This window comes from Hakea prostrata, chromosome 11 (genome assembly GCF_041222555.1).
Source record: "Hakea prostrata isolate BN-2017 chromosome 11, UWA_Hpros_2, whole genome shotgun sequence".
Classification (NCBI taxonomy): Eukaryota; Viridiplantae; Streptophyta; class Magnoliopsida; order Proteales; family Proteaceae; genus Hakea; species Hakea prostrata.
This window is the reverse complement of record NC_142610.1, coordinates 18,106,179-18,130,383: the sequence shown is the minus strand read 5'-3', so window position 1 is coordinate 18,130,383 and position 24,205 is coordinate 18,106,179. Positions and strand designations below refer to the sequence as shown.

At 37.5% G+C, this 24,205-nt stretch overlaps 1 protein-coding gene and 1 pseudogene across 1 annotated transcript; both read right to left on the bottom strand.

Moving 5' to 3' along the window:
- Positions 1-1,952: 1,952 nt before the first annotated feature.
- LOC149000534 (E3 ubiquitin-protein ligase RING1-like) lies at positions 1,953-14,022 on the bottom strand. The gene is made up of 2 exons (XM_089139616.1): positions 12,819-14,022; positions 1,953-3,311 (listed from the first exon to the last, which is right to left on the bottom strand). Exon 1 carries the CDS (start codon positions 13,893-13,895, stop codon positions 12,828-12,830), a length of 1,068 nt encoding a protein of 355 aa, XP_088995742.1. The 5' UTR covers positions 13,896-14,022; the 3' UTR covers positions 1,953-3,311; positions 12,819-12,827.
- Positions 14,023-21,393: 7,371 nt separating this feature from the next.
- Positions 21,394-23,148, bottom strand: LOC149000533 (sugar transport protein 10 pseudogene; annotated as a pseudogene).
- Positions 23,149-24,205: the final 1,057 nt, after the last annotated feature.

Sequence of the window (24,205 nt, the reverse complement as noted above, 5' to 3'; positions counted from 1 at the left end):
TTGATCTAGAGACCCAAAAAGACAGAGAATGATAGGTCTGCCAATATATACATTGGAACAGGAAGCAATGGTTCACCTTCCATTTGTCTTCATCCCTTGTCTCTAATGTAATTTTGTATCATTTTTTTTTTCTAAAAAATTTAAAATAAAAATTATACCCTTCTTTTTCTTATTTAAATATAAATTTAGCAGAAAAAAAAAAAATTAGACACATGGGATGCCACCCTTTAAGTAGTAATGGTTAACTTCTCCTTTATTTGAAATATACTTTACAATAATCTTATCAGTAATATAGAATTTTATTAGTATACCAAACACAACCCTTACTTATTTCTTCAAACATGAAGCAGATATCTATTTTTATTTTGATTTTTTTGGTAGAAAGCAGATATGCATTTCGACTCATATGCTAGTCTTACGCCTATCTCTAAAAACAGAAGAGATCTGAGACAACTTCAGCAACCCTTCATCTATAACATCACTAGAATGCTTGCAAGAAAACATGTTAGTTCTAGTCAAGACTCCTGATCCACAGCCAATTCTTTTACTCCTAACGCTTCCAACCTTACTGCTTTTGGTGCACTCCTTGTAAGCAGCTGCAAAAGGATCTGGGTTCTGTCTGAGACCCTTTCTTGAAGAACTTCGTGAAGGAGTTTGCAGGAATGGACAAGGAGGTAAAGGAATGTGCAGGTCATGGCCTAGGATGACCTTGGAGCTTTTTGATGGACAAGGAGGCAATGGTAGCTGAACTCCACTTGCCCTTAACTCTGTTGGGCATTCATGGCGTATCACCTTTGAGATCCCTGGTTTGTTTCCCCATGAAAAAAGCAATTTCCCTTGTGAATCAGCCATGGAAGGAGTATTCATCCCTGGTTTGTTTTCCCATGAAAAAGGCACTTTCCCTTGTGAATCAGCCATGGAACCAGTGCTTGCAAGATGAAGAGGGCTATTTGGTTCTAGGAGCTTATAAAGATGATGAAGGCTTTGAATTGAAGAAAATATTTGAGGAAGGATGAGAAAAAGAGTACTAATTCCTCATGGGAAACTTGGGAAAGTAGCTAAAGAAGTTATAATTGGCATGAGTTGACTGCACAAGTCTATGATTGTTGGTGTGGGTTTCGTAGAATAAAAATGTTGAAACCAGACCTAACATCAAACCAGAAAGAGAACCTACTCTTGAATCTTATTTGTACAACCAAAGGACTATTTTTGGGATGCAAGTGAGACACATAAGCCATAAACAACGGGGGATTCTTGTAAGCCAGATGAACTGGTTGGTAAAACCTAAAGCATCTACTAGAGAATTTACAAAGTTTGAGTAATCTTAAACGTATCATCACCATGGAAGATTTGTTGCCACTGGTAAGTTACTCAATCCTTCAATAATGAACCGTATTATTTGGGATGATAGATAGCAAAACAATAATTAAACAAGAAGCAACTAATGAATCGGTTTCGATGGATGCTACAGCGTGAACGGCTGACCCGGTAGCCTGTTTCCAGAGCTTGGATAGAGCATATCATGTTGTTTTCACCCTTGAACCCCCTATGAGCTCAAAAATTTCACTCCATCGGATCCCCCAATGCACCCTTTAACTGGTGCAAGTACCACATGACCATATAACGATCTCTTGCTCCGATTTGGAATACTATACACAAATCGAACTTGCGTTATTTTTAGATTTAGATACAAGACAACAAAATATGTTATAAATTTTACTTGCAGATTCATATGATAAAACTCTGTTTTGCAAGAGTAACCCTCAGATGGGAGTATTCTAACATTGTAGGGAAACATACTAGGGATGCAAGTTTGACATTGATAGCCCTAACCCGTCCTGATTCGTTCTAAGCCTAAGCAAGGCTGAGCTCAAGACCTTTGCCTTGAGTACGAGTTAGGGTAAAAAATTGTGGCCTAAATCAAAGCCAAAGGTAGGCCCAAGATAAGTACCTTTCCACCTAATCCGTCCTAATCCATCCCTAAGTTTTTTGCCCTGATTTTGACCTTAACCACAAATACACATGAAATCAACTTGCAAATAAATTGAGAAAGAAAACGTTTCTAAAACTTTACTTTGCATTTTCTTCTAAGTTATTCTTTTTTATATCAAAGGGATAGTGCGGAAGCCCATCACGAAAGGACAAGAACAAAGCCAATCAAGAACAGAGACACATCCAACCCGTTTCGACTTGCTCCAATCATGGTTGGACTTCACTCAGCTTCGGTCAAGGACAAGAATAATAGGCTTGAGCCAACGACAAAAGGCCAGAATTGGGTTTTGAAAAGCTCGAGTAAGCCAATCCTTGTTGCAGCCCCAAAAGAGTACCATACACAGACAGACAGACAAAAAAAAAGAAAAAAGAAAAAAAAAAGAGAGTGATAATTAACAAATTTTAATGCCATAAATAAACAAATACTTTATCCGAAAGCAATTTAGAAAATCATTTTTGGCACACCACCTAATAATCAGAATTTACAAAAAATGGTCATTACTATCAGGTTGCACTCCATCATCAAAAGAACCATTATTGCTGACCACATCAACTTTTTCCTCACACAAACATTCCTTTGCGTCCACTTTTGAGGATAATGAATCTTCTTACCAAAGCACCATAAGTTCAGAGTTGTAAATCTATAGGTATAAGAAGTATGAACAGGGGAGAACCATTTAGATTTGAAGCAGAAAAGATAGAAGTTGGAGACAGAAAGGTATGGATGCCTTTAAGAGCCAGATTAAAAGTAGCACTGGATAAGCTAGACAGTCGCAACCTAAGGAAGGCAACTCAAATGATCCTTGAAGGCAAGCTATAACAAGGAAGAAATAAAATACAAAACTACACGAACATTAGAGAAAAAGCCATACGTATCTTATACACAATGAAATAAATCAGTTTTCACACAGATTCAGTAGTTCATCCAGGTAAAATAACATCTTCATATAGCTTTAATCTGGCAAAAATTGACAAATAACTCTAAAGCTTATATTGGATAATTTGTACAGCCAGACTGTTTAAAGTTAAAAAATGCCAATAAGATAACCCATGGTGAACTGGATCTTTGGGAAAATCATACAAAATGGAAACAAATGGGTGCTTGGATCCTCATAAACGATGAAATTACAAGATTTTTCAGATAAAATGTAAAAAGCAGTACCCATAAGAATCCTACCTTCTTAAGCAATCGCACAACTCTTCTATGTATATGATCTTCTTCTGTTCAAACATGATTACATATCTCAATCCCAGAAGGATTTTGATGTCCAGAAAATAAAGAAATGAAGTCCTTACTCATTTCTGGGAGATGCAATACGCTGCACAGAATGAAAGTAAATTTTAGTGTCTAAAATTGGAACACAACATAAGAGTGATATTTTACTTGGCACGGGCATAAATCTAGCATCCGCACTAGAAGCATGATGACAACATGAGAGTGATATTCAACAAGAACTATGATTCCCAATCACACTGCAGCCAAACACAAAAATAGATAATAGGGCCACAACATGAGAGCTAAATGGCAGCTCGATGAGTGTTCGTGGGGCTCCAAGAAAACAGAAATTAAAGGGGAAAGAAGAGATGGTTGGATCTCCTCACCAAGTTGCAGGTGCTACAACAGCACAAATCTGCAATCTGGACTTTAAACACCAGATGCCACTCTCCCCCAGAAATGGAAGGCAGCAGCCAAGGTTTTCCCAAAGAAAAAAAATTACTATATTGACACATGGTTTCCATTGTCTTCTTGAAACAGGTAAGCTTAAAGATTGAAGGAGATGCTTACCAGTAAGATGACCAATAAAATATTGGTCCTCAAAGGTTGATCTATATCATTGCTAGAACATCATCTTCCTCCAGAGATGTCTAATTAACAAAATGCATTTGATAACCAGGCTCAGTAATTCGACAGGTGAAGTTACAGAGCAGTTGTCTGAGCAGATATGAGGTACTGGTCCATATAGCATAGTACAAGGTCTTGGTTTAGACCTCAGAAATATGTCGAATTTACAAAGTCTTGAGACAAGACAGTAAGTAATAAAGGATTGATTCAATTCCCAATTGGTCAATATCTCAGCATCTAGCCAAGTCACATGGTAAATCATGATGTCGGCTCAACTTGAGAACCATAAGCTATAAAGAGGCAAACCCTTTAGAAAAATTTTAACCTCAATTCAAAATCTCACCAGTCTCGTCTCTCTCACTCTGCTGGGAAGGAAATACACTTGGAAGTGAGGGTTTGGCTTTGGTCCTTTTTTTACAAACCAAAAAAGGAGCAAATCACACCTCAAATCATGGTCAGTTCAATGATCCAGCTCAATACTTGTCTCAGTGGACATGCCACACACACTTCTTCTGTTTGTTTAATCAATGTCTCTATCCAAATTTCTAGCAACTCTCAACAAACTGTCCAACCATCATCATGTATCATGCCTAATGAAATGGTTCATGATTTGATTTTTTTTTTCTTTTTTAACTCCTAATGCTTAATCAAGTTTACTTTACACCTCTAAATTACATATACATGTTCTAAATATTGTGTGGAATAGCTCAGTGATCTTCGCTGTGCACTGCCAAGCTAAGTCTGAACTAAAAGATTGTTCTAGACATGAATATAAATTTGTAAAAATCAAGGTTTCCAATGCATTTAGAAGCATAAAATAAAGTGGATGTCAAGTTTCAGCACCTATCTTGACCATACGACCACAGAAACCAACCACCAATCAAGATGGGGGGAAAAATACACCAACTTGTGCAGAACTCACAAAACTAGGTTTCATGGCCTTAAAAAAGCAGGGACAAAACTGAGACCTAAAACCTTGTCATACACAGGGTATTGAATTGCTTTCTGTCCTGTGCTTTGCATTGTTCAATTAGCTATCCCTTCCCACCATATGCTGAAAGCCTAGCAATCCATTCAGTAGGAAACAATGTGAACTCTTGGAACAATTTACTCTACTTATGGGCTTTTCATACAACAGGAAAATTTTTGTGGGCAAACCCAGGAACCCATGCAAAGTTTCAAAGATCAGATCATGGGTACATGGGGACTTTGAGCTGACAACTGTAACCGTTAATACTTTTAGGAATGCAACTTTGAAATTCAAGGTGAGGGACGGAATTAGGAAGATCCGCTCCTTAGTACGACTAGTAAGACCATCTTTTTACTGATGTAACAAGTCCCCAAGCAAGGACCAAAAGAGCTAGAAGGGGCCCAAGTCCATCTGGAATAGGGCCCAAAGCAGGGGGGCCAAATCTGACCAAGGGGCAAAATGCTCATTTTTTCCCCTTGGATCGAGTCTATGTCAGTAAGGTTGAGTTCAGAATAATTTCTGATTTTTAATTCTGTTTTATTTTTTAATTTGAAGTCCTAGATGTTGAGTTATGTTGGTTTTGGGTATTAGTTGGAGTTGTTAGTCGGTGAAGATATGGTTCCTAACTTTTAGGGGTCTTATCTTGAAACAAGTTTGTTTTGATTTTGGAGTCAGTTATAGGAAGCCTTGTTTGACAAGTAACAGGAGTCTTATAGAAGGCTATAAATAGCCCAGTCTTATTGTAATTTGGCAGATTTGATCATTTATGAATTAATTAAGTTTAAAGAAACACTTGGTACAGTCATGGGATCCCTGGAAGGGTGACCTGCGGCTGCTTTTGAGCTACTGTTGCAATTTTCAAATTCCTTCTTCACCTTCAAACCCTCAAGCATTCATTCCAACATTCATGCAAACTAGCAATCAGGTTTAGAAGTCTCAATCATCAAACCTGAGAAACCATCCCCCCTTCTCCTTTTTCTTCCCACGTTTTTAGATCCCACCCCAATTAGGACTCCCTCATTCCAACCCCAAAACACCCCCATTATACTCTCTTTAGGATTGCCCAAGCCTGCTGAACAAAGATCTAACCTTATTTTCTGCAAATCTACCTTGGTTAATGACTTTTAGAAATTCTGTACCTCATCTTCTTCGTTGAAAAGTTGCAGAATTTTTAAAATTCCAGAAAAGCATAATTCCTTCACACCTTAACCCCTCTCTCCCTAATTCAGTTCTAAACTATAAATTAGAGGCAGTACCACTTCTAGAATGCAAAACAACAGCCCAATTTCCCAAAACCTAATCCTAGCCAAATCCCAGTTCAACTAGGATTTGAAATTCAAGTTTGAATTTTGAATTCTACTGAATTTTCAGACCTGTTTTCAGCATTCCAGCAACCTTTTAGGCCCTTTAAGACCTAGCCAAAACCTCTAAGAGCCCTAAATAGCTGCTGCAACCTTACTAGAAGATCCTGGATATCCAACCCCAACCCTGGGTTACATCACTTTCACCAGTTAGCTTGATCACCATCAATATGAATTTAAAGGAATTTCCTTCACATATTCTGACCCCAGCTGGATTGAAGGTGATGCAGAATTGGTACAATGATTAAGTCTCAAACTAGGTCCAAACCTGCCCAGATTACCATCAGCCAGATTTATCAAGGAGGAGAATATACCTATCAACCTATGGTTCTTGCTGATTTGAATAGGGGTTAGCTCGAGGGCAATCACATTTATTTGGAAATTGGTTCATGAAGATCATGTGAGATTCATGCCTGCCTGCATTAGAGAAAGAAGCTAACAACAAAGGCCATATTTATGTGAGAAATTCCTAGTGGGGACCAGCTAATATGATTGAAGACTTAATCTATATTGGTTAAGGAAATGGGGACACAATAGCGTTAAGATTGTTTCCATTTTAACTAGATAGGCTTATGGAAGCAGTAGTTTTTATTCCTAGGATTCTTAATAGCTTGAAGATAGTTTCCTTTTTAACTAGACAGGCTTATGGAAGCAGTACTTTTTATTCCTAGGATTCTTTCTATTTCACTTATCTATTTTGAATGTGACAGGTTATCAGTTTCTAATTTGGATAATGTCCAGCCTATAAGGGAATCCCTTTTCACCCAGGGAAGGATTAAATTATTGCAATCAGTTAAAGGTAATACATAAGGGGAAGCTGAAGGATTCCAGTGCTCCAACGAATTGAAGAAAAAAAGATGGTTTTTAAACTATGCCTTTTGTGAAATGCTATGAGAGATGCCTGTACCTGTGAGTAGGTAAGAGACCAGCAGAGTGTAGGGTAATCCAATCCTATATTCCTATATTTTCTTTTTCATTGTGTGATCTGGATGCAAATTTCATCAAGTGTTGCTCAGATTTTTCAAGACCAAACCAGCATTGAACTTTCTCCGATAAGTTCCTTCCTGGGTCTGAGTCCTGGTCCCTGGTGATCCAGTTCTACTCTACATTAGGAGTGCCAGGTTTCTTGTTTAATCAGAGAATTGGAGTGCTTGATCTGAAACCAACATTAGCATAGCCTCTGATAGGATTAATTGCCAGTTAATAGAGGATCTTACACAAAATCAGTTTGACTAGTAATTAGGGTTAGGGTTCTTTTATTTTGCAAAATCTGGGGATCCAGGTTTGTGAGATCTGATGTGGGTGAACTTTGGATCACTCGCTAGGTCGATGGTGTGGATGAAACAGTCCAAAGGGGATGATGAGCTGATTTCTAGATTGAGCTCAGAAAAAAAAATCTTCCCAAAAAACACACCTTGCTTGTGCTCTTCTAGAAGATTAGTAGAAAAAAGTTGCAAAATTCATATTCAACTCACTATAATTGAAGTCCTTCATAAGCAGTGGCCTGAAGGGTCCAAAGCTTGAAGAAAACTTGATGCAGAAGCCAACCATTCCCTACAACAAGTTGGACTTCAACAACACCAAACAATGGCTTTAATGAAACCTCCTGGGCTTCTCAGTGACAAGGAGTTCATGGTCCAATGAGTCCCAACAGCAACTTGGACCTTAAACACCAAGCTACTACCAGCTTAGACTTGAAACATCAAGCAAGGAAGAGCACTTCACATAAGAGATGAAAATACACCAACAGCAGGTTTGCACAAGCAACACGGGAATAATCCAATCCACTTTATTCTTTGCATGATAGGGGTAAAATAGTAGCCAAATCAGCCTATAACGTCCTCATAAAGAATGGATCATTAAGCTAAAACTTAGGAGCAACCTAGTGCAATTGCTTTGAAAAATAAAACTTACTAATTTAGAACTTAGCTAACTGCCAAACTAATTTAAAAGGAAACTTACTGAGCTAGAACTTAGCTAACAGCCTAACTACTTAACTAAAATATAGCACTACTCCTATGCAAATCATGGGAGAGTGAGATTTCTAATTACATGCTAAACTCATAACTGATGTGACTAATTAAGTTGTCACTGAAAACTTAATTGAACTAACTATTTAACCCAATTGAAACAATATGAACCATGGTTCAGTGGAATTCTCTACAAGCTGAAAGATACCTAAGTAGAGGTCTAATTTTCATACTCACTCTTGGTACTCCTACTTTTAGGTTCTTAAATGTGGCCTATTACCATGCAAACCCCATGGGACCAAGGCCAAACACATAAATAGCCCAACCCAGGCTTATCCCTGGGGAAAGAAGCCCAATTTGGTAGACCTACATTAACTTGGTTTATCTCTGCTAACCAAGCTATTTAACGGGACTATGAACACCAAGGAAATTCCAGATAAATGCACGAGAAGCATCATGGTCCTGATTTACATAAATTAAAGTGATGTTAAGACCTGGAGTAACTATAGCAGCATACAACTGATGATTCACATGATGAAATTATGGGAGAAGGTTATTGGGACCCATTTGAAAAAAGAAATTCACAACGGAAAATGCGGAGAATGACCATTGTCGACCTAGAAAATGCCTACGACCAAGTTCTTGAAGAGCGAATCTGGTCCATACAAGAGAAGAGAAGGCTGTCATGTAAATATGTGGACATAAGCAAACCTATGATGATGCGGTGAAATAAGCCGAAAAAATTGGGTTGCATTGATGACTACCCTCAAGCCCTTACCTGTTTGCACTTATCAAGGTTGATTTTAAGATAACTAGAGACATACAAGATGAGATTACTAGGTGTTTGTCGATGATTTTGTTTTAGTTTGTTTTAGTAGATGAGATAAAATAGAGAATAATGCCAAGTTGGAGTTGTAGCAATCAACCTTGGAATTAAAAGGTCTTAAGAAAAGCAGAATGAAGATGAAAATGAAATATATGGTGTGTGGCTTCTGTTTCTTTCTTTCTTTTTTTTTTTTTTTTGGTTTGGTTTGGTTTGGTTTTTTTTTTTGGGGGGGGGGGGGGGGGGGGGGAACAAAAGGATGCCAATTGAGGTGATAAATAGGAATGAGATGGATATAAATAGGCTCCATCGTAAACAAAGAAGATGCCATAAAAGATGTTGTTGCCAGCTAATTTAAATAGGATGAATGGAGTGAAGAGGTGTGTTAGGAGTCCTATGTGGTCAGCATACTGCTGCATTCCTTGAATGCTATGATGCATGGTGAAGAATGCTAAGTAGTTAAGAAATCAAGATGAAGTAAGTGTAATGAAGATGAGGACAATGAGATGGATGTGTGACAAAACTAGGACCATTGAAGCAAAAAATTACTATAATACAGCTTGGTTGGAAGTAGCTCCATTACATAATAAGGTAATTCAGTTGTTTGACATGGCATGGTCTTGTTCAAGGAAGGCCTAAGGATGGATGCTCCAATACAGAAAATTGAGTTGTTTCGAACATAAGGAACTTAAAGACAGGCACGCCTAGAATAACACTAGATGTGGTGAGGAAAGACACATATAGCTTAGGCCTTGTATCAAGTACGAATTCAAATAGAACTGATGGGAGAGCAAGGATCCACCTAGCTTATCCCATTTAGTTGGGATCAACCTATGATATCATTTTTGTTGTTGCTCTACAAACAACAATAATAAATCAATAAAATCACCATTATGGCAACAATAAGAAATCGATAAAATCACCATTATGGCAACAATAATAAATCAATAAAATCACCATTATGGCAACAATAAGAAATCGATAAAATCACCATTATGGCAACAATAATAAATCAATAAAATCACCATTATGGCAACAGTAATAAATCGATAAAATCATCATTATGGCTATTGATATGTCCAAGGTCATACTTCATGAGGAAGCATTTACAAGTACTAGCAACTGCTCCAAATTAGCCAGGCTTGTTCCCAAGTTCCACCGCTGAGTCCAAATTGAACACCATTTCGCTCATTGCATTCATCTAAACCTTGATGGACAATTCTTTAGCACATCCTGGCCTCGATGGTAAATTGGTAATGAAGGAACCCCTAGCACTCAGACTACTTCATGATTTATGTTTACTCTAGTCCAACTGGAGGGACTCATCTGATGATAGAACTACTACAATCACAGATGTGGTGACCAGCTGTCTTCTGAAAGAGAGTAGCTACAGAGAATCAGAGATGATAATCAGTCAGAATTGACCTCTAAAATATTGGTCCATAAAAATTGAACCATCTCATTAGTAGATTTCTAAGACCACACTGCGCTTCAGAAATATCTAGGGCTCAGTAATTTAATGGGTGGTCATTTCACAGTTGTCTGAGAGCAAAATCGGAAGTACACTGGTTCATATAGAGAGTACAAAGCCATATGTTGCTATCAGCCTGTGATTTAGATGATTTAGTTGTTATTGACCTTTTTTAAAACGGTTTTTAAAATTTCAATAAGACATTATGTTCTTTGAAAAAGAGAAGAATGCAATAGCAGAATATTTGAACTTTGAAGATACAGCCTCCCCACCACTGATTAAGCATCTATCTCCCTTTTTTTTGGGGTACTGAACGAGGATATATCTCCCCTTTACAGTTGCCTTATATCTCTGGGAAAGTCTGATTTGCTTTAGCATTGGTTCATATCAATTTAATCGATTTAATCAAGAAAAGGAAAAAATTGCTTTTGACTGAAAATTTATATTAATTCAACTGCGATCTCATTATCTTTTATACAACTGAAAGGCAGATCCTTTTTTTTTTTTTTTTTTGTCTTCCTTTTGAGAAAATTAGTCTACTTCTCAATGCAAGATCCTTTTTTTTTTTTGGGGGGGGGGGAGGGGGATTAGTCTAATTCTCGATGCATCAAATCAAGGTCTACCATTTTTTCCACAACAATTGCAATCTCTAAGGATGTCTAACACCAGGAGAAATGGAGGAGCAACTAAAACAAAATCACCAGCCCCAATTGTGGGGCAGGGGGTTGGGGGCATGAATGCACAGCCCAAAGGCTACTCAATTCATTCTATTCAATATGTCTCTCACTTGGGAAAATTACATCATATATAAAGAGAAACAAAAAGATAAATTAGATTCACTTTCTAAATAGGACACTAAAAATAATTGAAAACCAGATATCCTACACAGCTAACTTGAAAAATTAGAATAAGATAAAACTAAAACACATTATCTCACCAAATAACATTAATTCCCAAAATCCAGCAATGGGGACTAGTTCATGTCAATTCAGATACCCAGCTGGGTTCACGTAGGTTGAAGCAGTGCATTTGCATCAAGCTCACTAGCCACTCATAGCAGGACACAAGCTTCGAGAGCTAGAAACCAAGGGTAGGCCCAGGAGCAACATTTATTGTCCCAACACATACAGTCAAATTTTTTTCTTAGTTTTCCACCTCTAAAGCTGGTCCATGGGAAAACAAAATTAAAGAGCTAACTGCCGATGCCTGCACATGCAGAAAGTAGATCCTAAATAAGTGATTAGCTTCCCATTCAGACACTGTTTGAAGTGACTAAAAAACAATGCTTTTTTAGCAACTCTCACAATGCTGATAACACAGCAGAGAGGGGTTTTAGGGGAAGAAAATATCAACCGAAAAACTTGGGACATCAGCCTACATTGATTCAGATGCCACAGTTAAAGTTATGAAGGTTCAAAGGTTTCTTCCTATGAGTTAAATTAGAGCAGAACCAACACATGTACCATCCCAAAATATACAATTACATCAAGAAAATCTCAATAAAAGCTCCACTGAAATACAATTTTATTCTTACTCCACCATTCCAATCAGAGAGATGAGTAAAACCAATAAACAGAACCATAATACTGTTACCTTAGGCTTCTTTGCACCTACAAGAATTGCTTAAACCTAGGCAGTAATCTAATTATATTACAACCTCAAGGTTCAATCAAGTGCATCTCCGATGCAGCACACAACTTTCCAGAAACCGGCCCCGCAGAGTTGAAAACCAAAATTAGGCTAATCATAGTAATTGTTAACACACAAAGGAAGTTCAAAAGCTGCTTATTCAACTGACCAATTCAAATATTGTTTAAAGTGACTCAAAAGCACTACTTATTGCAACATTGCTGAATACACACTAGAGAAGAACTAGTGGGAAAAGAAAAAATACGATCAGACTATATTTATGAAAGTTAGTCTTTGGAATCTAAAGCAGTATTAAAACTTTAAGATGTTCACTAACTGATCGTGTCAAATAGTTTATCAATTAAAGAATTTCCAGTTCACACACCGCACAAACCACCATTACTACTACAATCATACATGTACTTTAAATAACCACAAACCCCAATTATCTTTATAAACTTTCTCTGTTATTCATTCATTCATTCATTACTATCAATAATGACATTATCAGGCCTCCTCTAAAACCTACTAAGATCATTTAACCTACAGCATATTTACAGAAATCTAGTTCAATTCAATTCTGCTATACAAGATTCAATTTTTGGATCATCCCATTATCAAGAAGCAGAAATTATTACCTCCACCAAAAGAAAATAAAGGGGCTGAATATAAAGAAAAATGAAATATAAACTGAACAATGATATTAACGACAAGATTACAAAGTTGAAACGCGTGAAATTCCAGTTCGAATAAAAGTACCTGCAACTCCTAGTCCAAGTCCTCTTGTCTGGTCTCAGGACGACTATCATTATTGCGGCTGTTATTCCCAACACCGCTGTTGCTCGTCTCCGCTTGCCCGCCAAATGCCCTAAATAGGGATGGCAATGAAATGCTAAACCTCCGTTGCGCAGTTCGAGGGGAAGGATTATTCTCCTGCGCTCCTCTACCACTACCAGAATCCTCCCATCCAGCACCCATAGTCGAATTCCCAGAAGGTCTAGTCCCCCGAGTACGTTGCTCGTAATCAGAATCATCAGTTGGAAGCTCATACCGACAGACAGGACAAGAATTATGCATCGCAAGCCATGGAAGAATACAATCAGGATGATAAATGTGCTTACAGGGCAACTGCTTCGCTACCACACCGATCTCAAAGGTATCCTTACAGACCGCACATTGCGCATAATCAGAAGCAAGCAATTCTTCGGAAATTTTAATGTTGGGGAGGTTTTCGACAGCGGATTTCGACGCTGGAGGCGTCCCATACCTGTTCGGATCATTTTCTGCGAGTTGCTGAATCAATTGCTCAAGACCGGGACCGATGAAGTAGTCACCGAGATTCCCCGGAAGACGAAAACCACCATGATCGGAAGGATTGTTTTCAATGACAAACTGGATGTTTGCACCACCTGCACGCATAGATTGAATGTAATTCTGAAGGAAATTAAAGGGGTTGAATGGATCAGGGTCTTGCACCCCCGCAGGTGAACGCTCCCGAATTTCGGGATCGAAGAGAGCGGAGAGATCGGGCGGGATTTCGATGGGGTTGGAAGTTGAGAGGAGGAAAGGGAGACCAGCGAGGCCAGCAGCCAAGGAGGGAAACGCTCCACCACCGCCACCAACGCCGCCGCTAGAAAAGCTCTCGGAGTAGCTGAAGAAAGGATTATCTGCGGGTGTAGGGCTAGGGTTTTCCCATTCTTCGAGGAATCCACCATTGCAGTCAGGGCAGACGAGTTCAGATGTGGGAGATAGGGTTATGGATACGGTGTGGTTGCATTCGTGGCAGAAATATAACTGTGGAGCGGTTGCGCCACCTGCTACTCCGGCGGAAGCCATGACCCGAACCGGAGATTTACGTTGACGAAAATGAAAGAAAAATGAGAGATTTTTGCAACGAAATTGCCAAAGAAAATAAACAGATATTCTTCTATTTATACGGAGAAGAGAAGAGAAGAGAAGAGAGAGAAAGGCGGCAGCAACGAAATGGAGTCGTACGTTGAACCGGTATTTATTATATTCTTATATCTGAGGCGGAAAAAGCTCGGGACTCTGGAGAGTTCTCTGTATAGGTGGGACCCTGTAACAGATAGACTGTAACGGGTGGGACCTACATCAGAATTGGAAAGATATCGGTATCTGGTCGTATATAGCATGCGCCAGCACGAATGGGATCATGTGTTATAGTAAATTGAACTACGCCACTAGTTCTAGTTGGATTTCCTAGAAAGTCTCCTTTTTTTTCCCAAAAAAGAAAAATACCCCTTTATGAAAAAAAAAAAAATACATATAAAGAAATAGGATCTCTTGGTAAGTCAAATCATCAAAGAGCTTTTATTGTTTCACCCTTTCTTATTGTGTATTGGGTCTATGACCTTAAATTGCTTTAATGAAAGTTATTTTTGGTATTGTATCTCCATTACTCTATAAAACTTTATGTATGGTCTTCCCTTTTTTTTTTCCAGTTTCTCATTTTCTAATATGACTTTTCTTGCCAATGTAGAATTGCTTTAGTGTAAAACCCATGCCTCTTAGTGAAGAGGTTGTGGGTTTCATTTCTCCTGAGAATGTAATCGAGGTGTGTGAAAAATGACCCATGAACCTCCACTCCTAAAACAATAATAATAATAATAATATGATTTTCTTTTTTACCATAAAGAAAATATAATATCTAGATAAGATTATCAAAGATAGAGATTCTAACTTAAATGACATCCCTAAGAGGTGCGGGAAATGAAGGGATTCGAAGTTTATTGTGGCTCACCAATCTGTTTAGGAAGAATGTAGGGAAAACCCCATAGTTAAAACAAGAAAGCCATATACATAATTAAGATAATTATAGAGACCTAACAATTATAGATTTGTGGATATATTATGTATGGATACCTTGTGAATCCTTTTGTTGCCCCGTTTGGTTATTCCAAATTGTTAGTTTAGTGCCCTTTAAGATAATTATAGAGATCCAACAATTATAGATTTGAGGATATATTATATATGGATACGTGTGATACTATGGTAAGATCATATTAGATCGATATAGTAGGTTTAGTGGAGTGAATTTCCAACTTTAATTGAGCCATTTCGATAAAGGATTAGCCATAATCTTCTTTCTTTGATCACTTAGGAACCGTGCAAGATGAAAATCTCATGCTTGGTTTTGAATGAGAGACTAAATGAGAAATCCTTTTTTTTCGACTTTGACTTTCTCACTCTAGTGGTTATTTTTCCTTATGTTATTGTATTATTTCTATCAACGACAACTTAAGCAAAAGGCACATGAATGAAATTGCCTTGACAAAGGACAAAATGAGGATTACACCCAAGTATGTAGTAGGGATTAACATTGCAATAAGATCAAACGTCTTTAGGAAGCTCTAATTCATTGTCAGTGGTGGTGATTTTTTATTTATTTTTTGGTAAGAAGAGAATGATTTATTGAAAAGAGAAACCTCTATTACAACCTATTCTTAACAAGTCAAACAGTAAAAGCCAGTAAATAAGGGGTTGGGGGGGGGGGGAATTTACAGTTAAGAATGCATATTGTGTGAGTGCACTATCCTTTGCTAGGGTGTCCGCCACCATGTTAGCCTCACGAAGAACGTGTCTAAACAAGATAAACTCAAAAGAGTCCTTCAGATGCAAAATATTTGCAACTATTGGATATACCTTCCAGGGGAACTTAGAGATAGGATTTTGCAGAATATGGATGATCGCCTGATTCTATCTCGATGTAAGCTAAGTTGAAATCCCGAGCCCAAATCATTGCTTGACAAATGGCTAATGCTTCTATTTTGAGGATATCCTGCGCTTCCACAGCTCTTCCGAAGCAAAATATCATTCGTCATTGATGATCTCTTGCTATACCTCCATATCCGGCGATTCACTTATTATGGAAAAGTGATCCGTCCACATTTAATTTGATGTGAGGATGAATAGGTGTCTCCCATTTAATGATGACTGGATCTTTTTGAGGAAGTATTTCCTCAAATTTTGGACAATAAAATTGGAGACCTTTCCATATTTGAAAGTAAGTTTGAGTAGCAGATGAGGTGTGAGGTGGCTCTATCAAGTCTGTATATGCTTTCCAAATAAGCAAAGCGCAATGAAGAGCCTTAGAGTGGATACAGAGTCCGATGTTGAAGGCTTCTGACTGATTAACTGTGCAACTATGTTCTGTAAGTTACCATTTATGAACATAGAAGAAAATTGAAAAGCCTACCAAACCTCCTGTGCAAAGGGACACTGTATGAAAATATGATTTGGGTTTGGATTGCTTTCTCCACATCGAAGACAGTTGGGGGAACATGAGCATCCTCTTTGGAGTAAAAGTGAGGCAATTGGAAGTTTTTTGTGCAGAATTTTCCAGATGAAATGAGTAACTCTTGGATTTAGGGGCATTTTCCAGAGTTTGATCCAGGGGGCATCTGTAACTGTTGTGAACTTGTAGAATTGACTTTTCTATCTGCAGAGAATCTATATGTTGATTTAACTGAAAACTTTCAATCTGTAGTCCCATGCCAAATTAACCTATCTGGTTGTCCTGACAATGATATAGGTATTGTAAGAATTCTGGCTTATCATTTCGGTGGCCACCAATGTTGAAGAAGATTTCTATTCCAAGAATGAGTGCGAGGATCTATGAAATGTGCAACTTTTGTAGGGGCTTTATGGGCTATCGGATAACAGCCTCTGTCCAGACCTATGTTGGGAATCCAGTTGCTTGTCCAAGAATGTAAGTTTTTTCCATCGCCAATTTGCCATATAAGTCCTTTATTGAGTAGATCTCTACCCAATAGTACAGATTTCCAGCCCCATGAGTTTGTAGAGTGGGAAGCAACTTCAAAAAAAGAGGAATTTTTACAATATTTTTGTAACATCAACCTCCCCCACAAAGATTGGGGTTTTTGAAGTAAGTCTCATGCCTTCCAAGACAGAAGGGCTAGGTTAAAATCACTGAGAGATTTGAAGTTTAGCCCGCCTAAAGATTTGGGTAAGCAAATAGTGTTCTAGTCTATCATATGAACTTGCTGTTTTTTGCCGTTTGACCAGAAGACTGCTCTCATTTGTTTCTCAAGTACCTCTGTGATTGTCGAAGGAAGGCAAAAGCATGACATAAAGTGAGAAGGCATATTGGCAAGGGTAGATTGTATCAAAACTGCTTTTCCAGGAGAACCCAAATATCTGGATTTCCATTCTTGCAATCGAGTGTTTACCCTGTCAATGAGTGTACGACAATGCTTCTTTTTTAGCTTTCCTGGGAATAGAGGTATGCCTAGATAGATATCCTCTGATGATGTTGGATGATGTGGAATTGGGAAGACAACTCTCTTTTGATAGCTGAAGTAGAATTTGGACTATAGTGAACTCTTGTTTTGTTAATGTTCAGTTCTTGTCCTGAGATCTAGTAATATTTCTTGATGACATGAACAAAAGCTTTAGCTTCTTTTATAGTTACCTGACCAAACAATATTAGATCATCTGCAAATGCTAGATGGGAGATTTTATCCCCATCTCTGCTCAATTGAATGCCTTTTAATTTCTTTTTCTGGGTTTGCAGTTCTAAATGTGAAGTTAGCAATTCCGCAAAAAGGACGAATAAGTAAGATGATAATGGATCCCCTTGTTTAAGACCTCTAGAAGGTGATAAAGAAGTGGATAGAGATCCATTAATCAGAGGAGTATATGTAACAGTGGAAACACAAAACATGACTCATTGGATCCACATATTAGGGAAGCCATATGCTTTCAAAGCTTTTTCCAGAAAACCCCATTTGATTCTATCATATGCCTTGCTCATATCCAGTTTTACAGCCATCAATCATTTTTTCCTTTTTCTATGGCTGTGAATTTTATGCATAAGTTCATGAGCTATCAAAATATTGTCTTGAATATGCCTTCCTTTAACAAAACCATTTTGCTGAAAAGAAATTAAGCTAGGAAGGATCTTCTTCAATCGATTGACCATGATCTTGGAGATAATTTTATAGCTCATATTGCACAAACTAATAGGCCTGAAGTCTCCTACTGATTCTGGACTTTCTACCTTGGAATTAATGCTAAAAAAGTGGAATTATGTGTTTTGGAGAAGGTACCTGAGCTAAAGAATTGGCGGTGATGGTTGTGGTAGCTAGTGGTGAAAACCCAAATAATGGGAGAACTCAAATAAGAGGGAGAAGCAAGGTATTCCTGAAACGGGCATGAGGGATTTGTGGGATTATTGAAATTCCCAATGCAAGAAGGAGATTTCTAGGCTATGGAACTTATCCCAATCTCTTTCCCCGACATTATCTACCATTTTCTTCTTTAGGTCCTTGAGCGTGACACCCTCTCCTTGCTAAACACATGTCATCTCTTCCTGTGACGAACAGATGGGAATGGGAATGTGAAATAGCTATTATTTAAAGCTATTTGAGAAATGGTTTCCATTTAAGGCAAACAGAATAGAATCAAATTGATGAAGAAGAGGTTTTATTTGCTTTTCAATTTCTCCAAAATTTTTCGCTTAGATCCATTTTCCTTGTTAACCTCAGGGGAATCGATCTTCGAATCTCCAGGACAAAAGCATTGGAGTTATCCTTAATCTTTATTCGAGCAAGACCGAAATCAATGATCTTCATAGAGAAGTAACTATCAAACAAGACAATACTAGGTTTAATATCGCCATGAATCATTGAGGGATCACGGATGATGTGAAAAACTCAAAGATCTCTAGCAGTGTCAATGGCAATAATCGACTGCCTCTTCCACTACATCAACTCTAGACCATAGAACAAAATTCCATCGAAACTTGTGAAATTTCCACCAAAATTTTCCATTTTGAGAACCTCGAAATGAAAAACTAGAGGACTGAAAAAAATCCCAAGTTTCGATCGAAACTGTCGAAATTTTGTCGAAACCTCAAAACTTGTCGAAACTTGGTTCAACCCAGCTAGACCAGTTGGTTTATGAGAAAAAAAAAATTCTCCATTTCGTGGGAAACATGGGAAATTTCATGGAAACATGAGACTTTTTCTTGCATGTTTTGTAGCTTTCCCATATTTTCAATTTTTTTTGTTTCTTTCATGTTTCTCCAAATACCTCTTCCATCAGAACTTCCCTATCTAAATTGTGTATTCCCTCATAGGGGCGGACCTATGAAGGGGCCGGAGGGGCCATGGCCCCCCCCCCGGATTTTTTAAAATTTTATGCATATTCCCCAATTCCTTTAATTTTTCCGATTTTTTCTCTTCCCACATGTGAAATGTCACTATTTCCCCCCCACCCAATATTGTGAACAATTTTTAAAGGTAAAATGATGGGTATAAATACCATTCCTAATAAAAAAACTAATTCATCAATCCCTATTTATTCTCCCATCTATTCTCTCTCATCTTTTCTTCCTATTTATTCTCTTCTGTTTCTATAAACGTGGGTTAAAAATCTTATTAGGTATTCAAAAATCAAAATGTTATTTCTAATTAAAAACTAACCCTTCAATCCCTATTTATTCTCTTTATCATCTGTTTTTCCTATTTATTCTCTTCCCTTTCTATAAGCGTGGCTTAAGAAAATTTGGAAAAAAATCTACTCCACAATTAAATCTCTTTCTTTTTCTCAATTTATTTCTTTTTTCTTTTGTTATTCTTTTTGATTTTATATTTTATATATGTTTCTTTATTTCTTCCGCAATTTTTGTTATTTGATTTTGTATTGTGAATAAAATGTCTTTAGTTAGTAGGTAACTAACTACCATTGATTTGCATCTCTTACCTAAAAATTTTTTTTGGTTTACATCTCTTACGAAAGAAAATTTTGGTTTGCATTTAACTTTTTAGGGTTGAAGTCAAGTGTATATTTTTTTATATTGTTGCTTTAATTTTACCTATTTTTGTCGGAAAAAAAATATATCATTTTTTTCAAATATGTGTGGACCCCACAAAATATATGTGGGTATTTAACTTTTTAGGGTTGAAGTCAAGTGTATATTTTTTTATATTGTTGCTTTAATTTTACCTATATTTTGTCGAAAAAAAAAATATCATTATCAATAAGTTATCATTTTTTTCAAATATGTGTGGGCCCCATAAAATATATGTGGTTCTATTCTTTAATTTAATAAAATAATTTAACGGTGGGACCCCAAATAGGAAGGTTACTGGCTTTCATTCTTCGGCCCCCCCACTATTGCATCCTGGGTCCGCCACTGTTTCCTCAGACTGGTTATCTTAGGTATGTTGATGAGCATACTTATAAAGTTACAGTTGTTGATTACCTTGACAATCTTAAGCATAAAATGTCATGGGATGTCTATATTCGTTGGTTGGAGGAGGGGATGTTATAGGCATAATACTACTCAACTTATATGATGGATCAATCGAGACACTCCTCTTGTACTTTTCTTTTATTGTTAGTTATTTTGTATTTGATGTTTTGAAGTTAGAAAATATATATTGAATGTTATGTACTTAAGTAGTTAAGTTTATAGTGTACTTCTCGGACAACTCTACATTGATTTTATGTACATTAAATGACATATGTACATTGATTTTTTTTAGCAAAATACAACTAATGTTTTATTTATACTCTAATTAGCTTAAATGCAGAGTCTCACCTTAAAATACTCCCTAAAACTTGTCAAAACTTACACAAAAAAATCCTTAGTTTCCTCGAAATTTCCCAATTTCCCACCTAGGTTTCCCATTTTCACCTAGTTGAAACTTGAGTTTCCGTCGAATTTTTTCTATGCTCTAGACACTTACAATCAAGCAGGGCATCTCGGAATTGTTGCACTATAGTTGCTGCCTTTTTTACTCTTCATAGACTTTGGCCGGCGATTGTGTGAAGTGGGTAGAGACGAGATGAATCGATGGTTGGTTTGATCAATGAACCCGCTTAATTAGGCCGGTTTACAAAAAGCATAGAATATTTAATCACTCAATATTCAAGATTCAATAGTTGCCATGTATGTCACACCCTACCCGACAGTGATCAAACCTGCCCGACTACCTGTGGATGTGATCTACAGTCATAAGATCAGGTTATAGCCACAATAATGAATAATACACACAAAACTATAATCAAGAGAAATAGTAAGAAGAATTTTCTTTTGACCAAAGGGCAAGAAGAACAAAAGGCATCCAGAGATTGAGAAGTATTTGAGCTTAGACCAAAATGTTACAATATTAACAAAACTGATGCTCAGACAAAAAAAAAAAAAAAAAAAAAAAAAAAAACCTATGGCAATGGCAGCAAAAGCTAACTTAACATCAAACCGTAAAAGATGAAAGAAGAAAATGGAAAGCCCACGAATCTAAGTGGAAAGCTAGGCTTGTTTTGTTTTTTTTTCTTCCAAGTCTATTTATTCAGGGGCAATCTTTTCAGCTGAGAGTTCGAAATTGCCGATGACAACCTCATCAGTAATATACTTTCCCCAGAACCAGTGTTGCTTCCATACCCTATTCATTTCTTCGATAGGTACGTTCTTCGTTTCCGGAAGGAATAAGTAAATGAAGAATGTCATGACAATCTCACATGCGGCAAAGAAGAAGAAGAGACCATACTTCATGTGACAAAGCATTAGAAGGAAAGTTTGAGCTATAACAAAGCTGAAGAACATGTTCACACCTACATTCAAGGCTTGACCTGCTGATCGTACCTCAAGTGGGAATATCTCAGGAACCATCAATCCCAAAGGACCCCATGACCAAGCGTATGCAGTTACATATATGCAAATTAAGATGAGCACCAGATTAGCATAATCCTTTGACAAGGTTCCTTCTCCATTGTTCCCAAATTTCAGTCCTATGACAGCCCCTACCAAGATGTGGCAGATGTACATCTGAAATCCACCTTCAATGAACAAGAACCTTCGACCGAACTTATCGATGGAGAAAATGGAGACCAAGGATGCAAGCAAGTTAACAAGCCCAAAAATGACAGCGAACATGAGGGAGGCATCGTCACCGAACCCTAATGTCTTGAAGACAACCGGTGCGTAGAACATGATGACATTGATACCTGTGAGTTGCTGGAAGAGAGGAATCATAATAGCCATGACGAGGTGAGGCCTGTATCTTCGCTGAATGATATCGCTCCATGGGTGGTCAACCATCTCTGAATCCTCACTTGCTTCCATAAGGTCTATAAACTCCTCATCAACATCAGTGGTACCACGTAATTTGGCCAACACTGCTTTGGCCTTCTCTGCGTGGCCTCTTTCGAGTAGAGAGTTCGGAGTGTCAGGCAACACAACTGAGCCTATGGTCATTATCACTGCTGGAACTGCTGCAATACCCAAAGACCATCTCCACCCATCTGATTTCATCTGGGCTGTGACGTAATTCACAAGTTGAGCAACCAGAATACCAATTGTAAGGGCCATTTGGAATCCCATATTGAATGCTCCTCTTAGTTTTGCTGGTGCCATTTCGGATAGATACACAGGTACAGACTGCAATTAATTAAATCCATCATACCCCAATCAATTATATCTTTTTGTCATCTTGATGCCTATTGTTACCATTTCAGGAAATTAAGAGTAAAGAGACGATCATGTATACCTGATTTGCAAAACCAACTCCGATGCCAACTAGTGTGCGACCGATGATGAGTACTACAATATTGTCGGCAAAACAATTGACGATGGAGCCTGCAAGATACACAGATCCTCCTATCAACATTGATATCTTCCGGCCAGCCGTTCTGGTTACTGCTGATGCGACGAAGGAAGCTACCAGTGCAACAAGATAAAGAGAAGATGTGAAGCAGGTTAGTAATTGACTATTGAATTTGCAATACTGATCTTCTTTGGTAGTTCCATCATTCATCTTCTCGAACACTGAAGGGAAGAACTTCTCAAGGAATTCATTCATGGAAGTCACTCCCCCTGAACCAGTTCAAATAAATCCAATTAAAAATGATAAAAACATTAATGAATAATAATCCTAAATTACACAAACTTGCTGGGGTTGTTAATTTTTTACACGAATGATTAGTACGTTCAATGAAGCCCATGATTTCTAATAAACACACAACCTGAAACTCCTAGATCATATCCAAAAAGAAGACCACCGGCGGCTCCTACAAAACAGGTGACGAACACAAAGACCGTCATCCCATCATCGTGCTTCTTAACCGGACAAGTGGATACTTATACCATTTCTTTGTGTGTTCTCTCTTCCTTGAAAATCCAAAACAATTCTGTTGCTGTAGAAACCAAGTGTGAACTATTTTCTGGTCTTCTCTATTTTTAGTGGGTCTTTCGGTTTTAAACAGTACTATTTAGTGTATAATATTAAGTAAAATTATAATGAACTCTTTTTTTTCTTTAATATTTTTAATCTTAGAGTCTGGTAGAAGGTTTTGGTTGGGCCTCAATTGTTGGGAAATTAAAACTAATTGTAAAGGATAGGGATCAAGATGAGTCATACTCAGTATTTATGGTGTACTGTTAGATACCTAGATACACCTCTCATTCTCAGTATTTTATTCAATACAATACTCAGTCTTTACATGGCATCAAGTTGCGTCTGCTCTTGCGAGTCTTCTTAGTTTTGTACGGTCTTGTTCTGTTTTCTTCCAGATTCTTCTCCGGTTCTTGCTTCTTGAAATTCTTGAATTGCTATGGCTATTACTAAAATGAACACCACAAAATCATGATTTGAAACAGAAAGAAAATGAAAACACACAAAGATTTAACATGGTTCACACATCAATGTGGTGTGTTAGGTCCACGATGGAAGAGGAAGAGCTTTTCACTATGTAGAAGAAAGAAATAGTGGAGTTCTCGCAACCAATTGCTAAGAATAGCATTACAAGGACTCTCACCCAAACCCTAAGTTGAAAAATCCCCAAATCTTTAAAATTTCTCGTGACGATATAGTCATACAAGTAGGATTATGATTAAGTCATTTTTTTTTGTAATCTTGTAGTCCAGTAGAAGGTTTTGCTTGGGCCTCAATTGTTGGGAAATTAAAACTAATTGTAAAGGATAGGGATTTAGTCTAGTAATTGTATACAATAGCTATTGTCTAAGTACTTATGATGTATTGTTAGATACCTAAATATACCTCTCATACTTAGTATTTTATTCAGTGAATACTCAATCTTTACATGGCATCAAGTCGCGTTTGCTCTTGCGAGTCTTCTTAGTCTTGCACGGTCCTGTTTTG

Excerpts from the sequence above, each read along its gene's own strand:
- LOC149000534 (XM_089139616.1), bottom strand. The coding sequence starts at position 13,895 with ATGGCTTCCGCCGGAGTAGCAGGTGGCGCAACCGCTCCACAGTTATAT.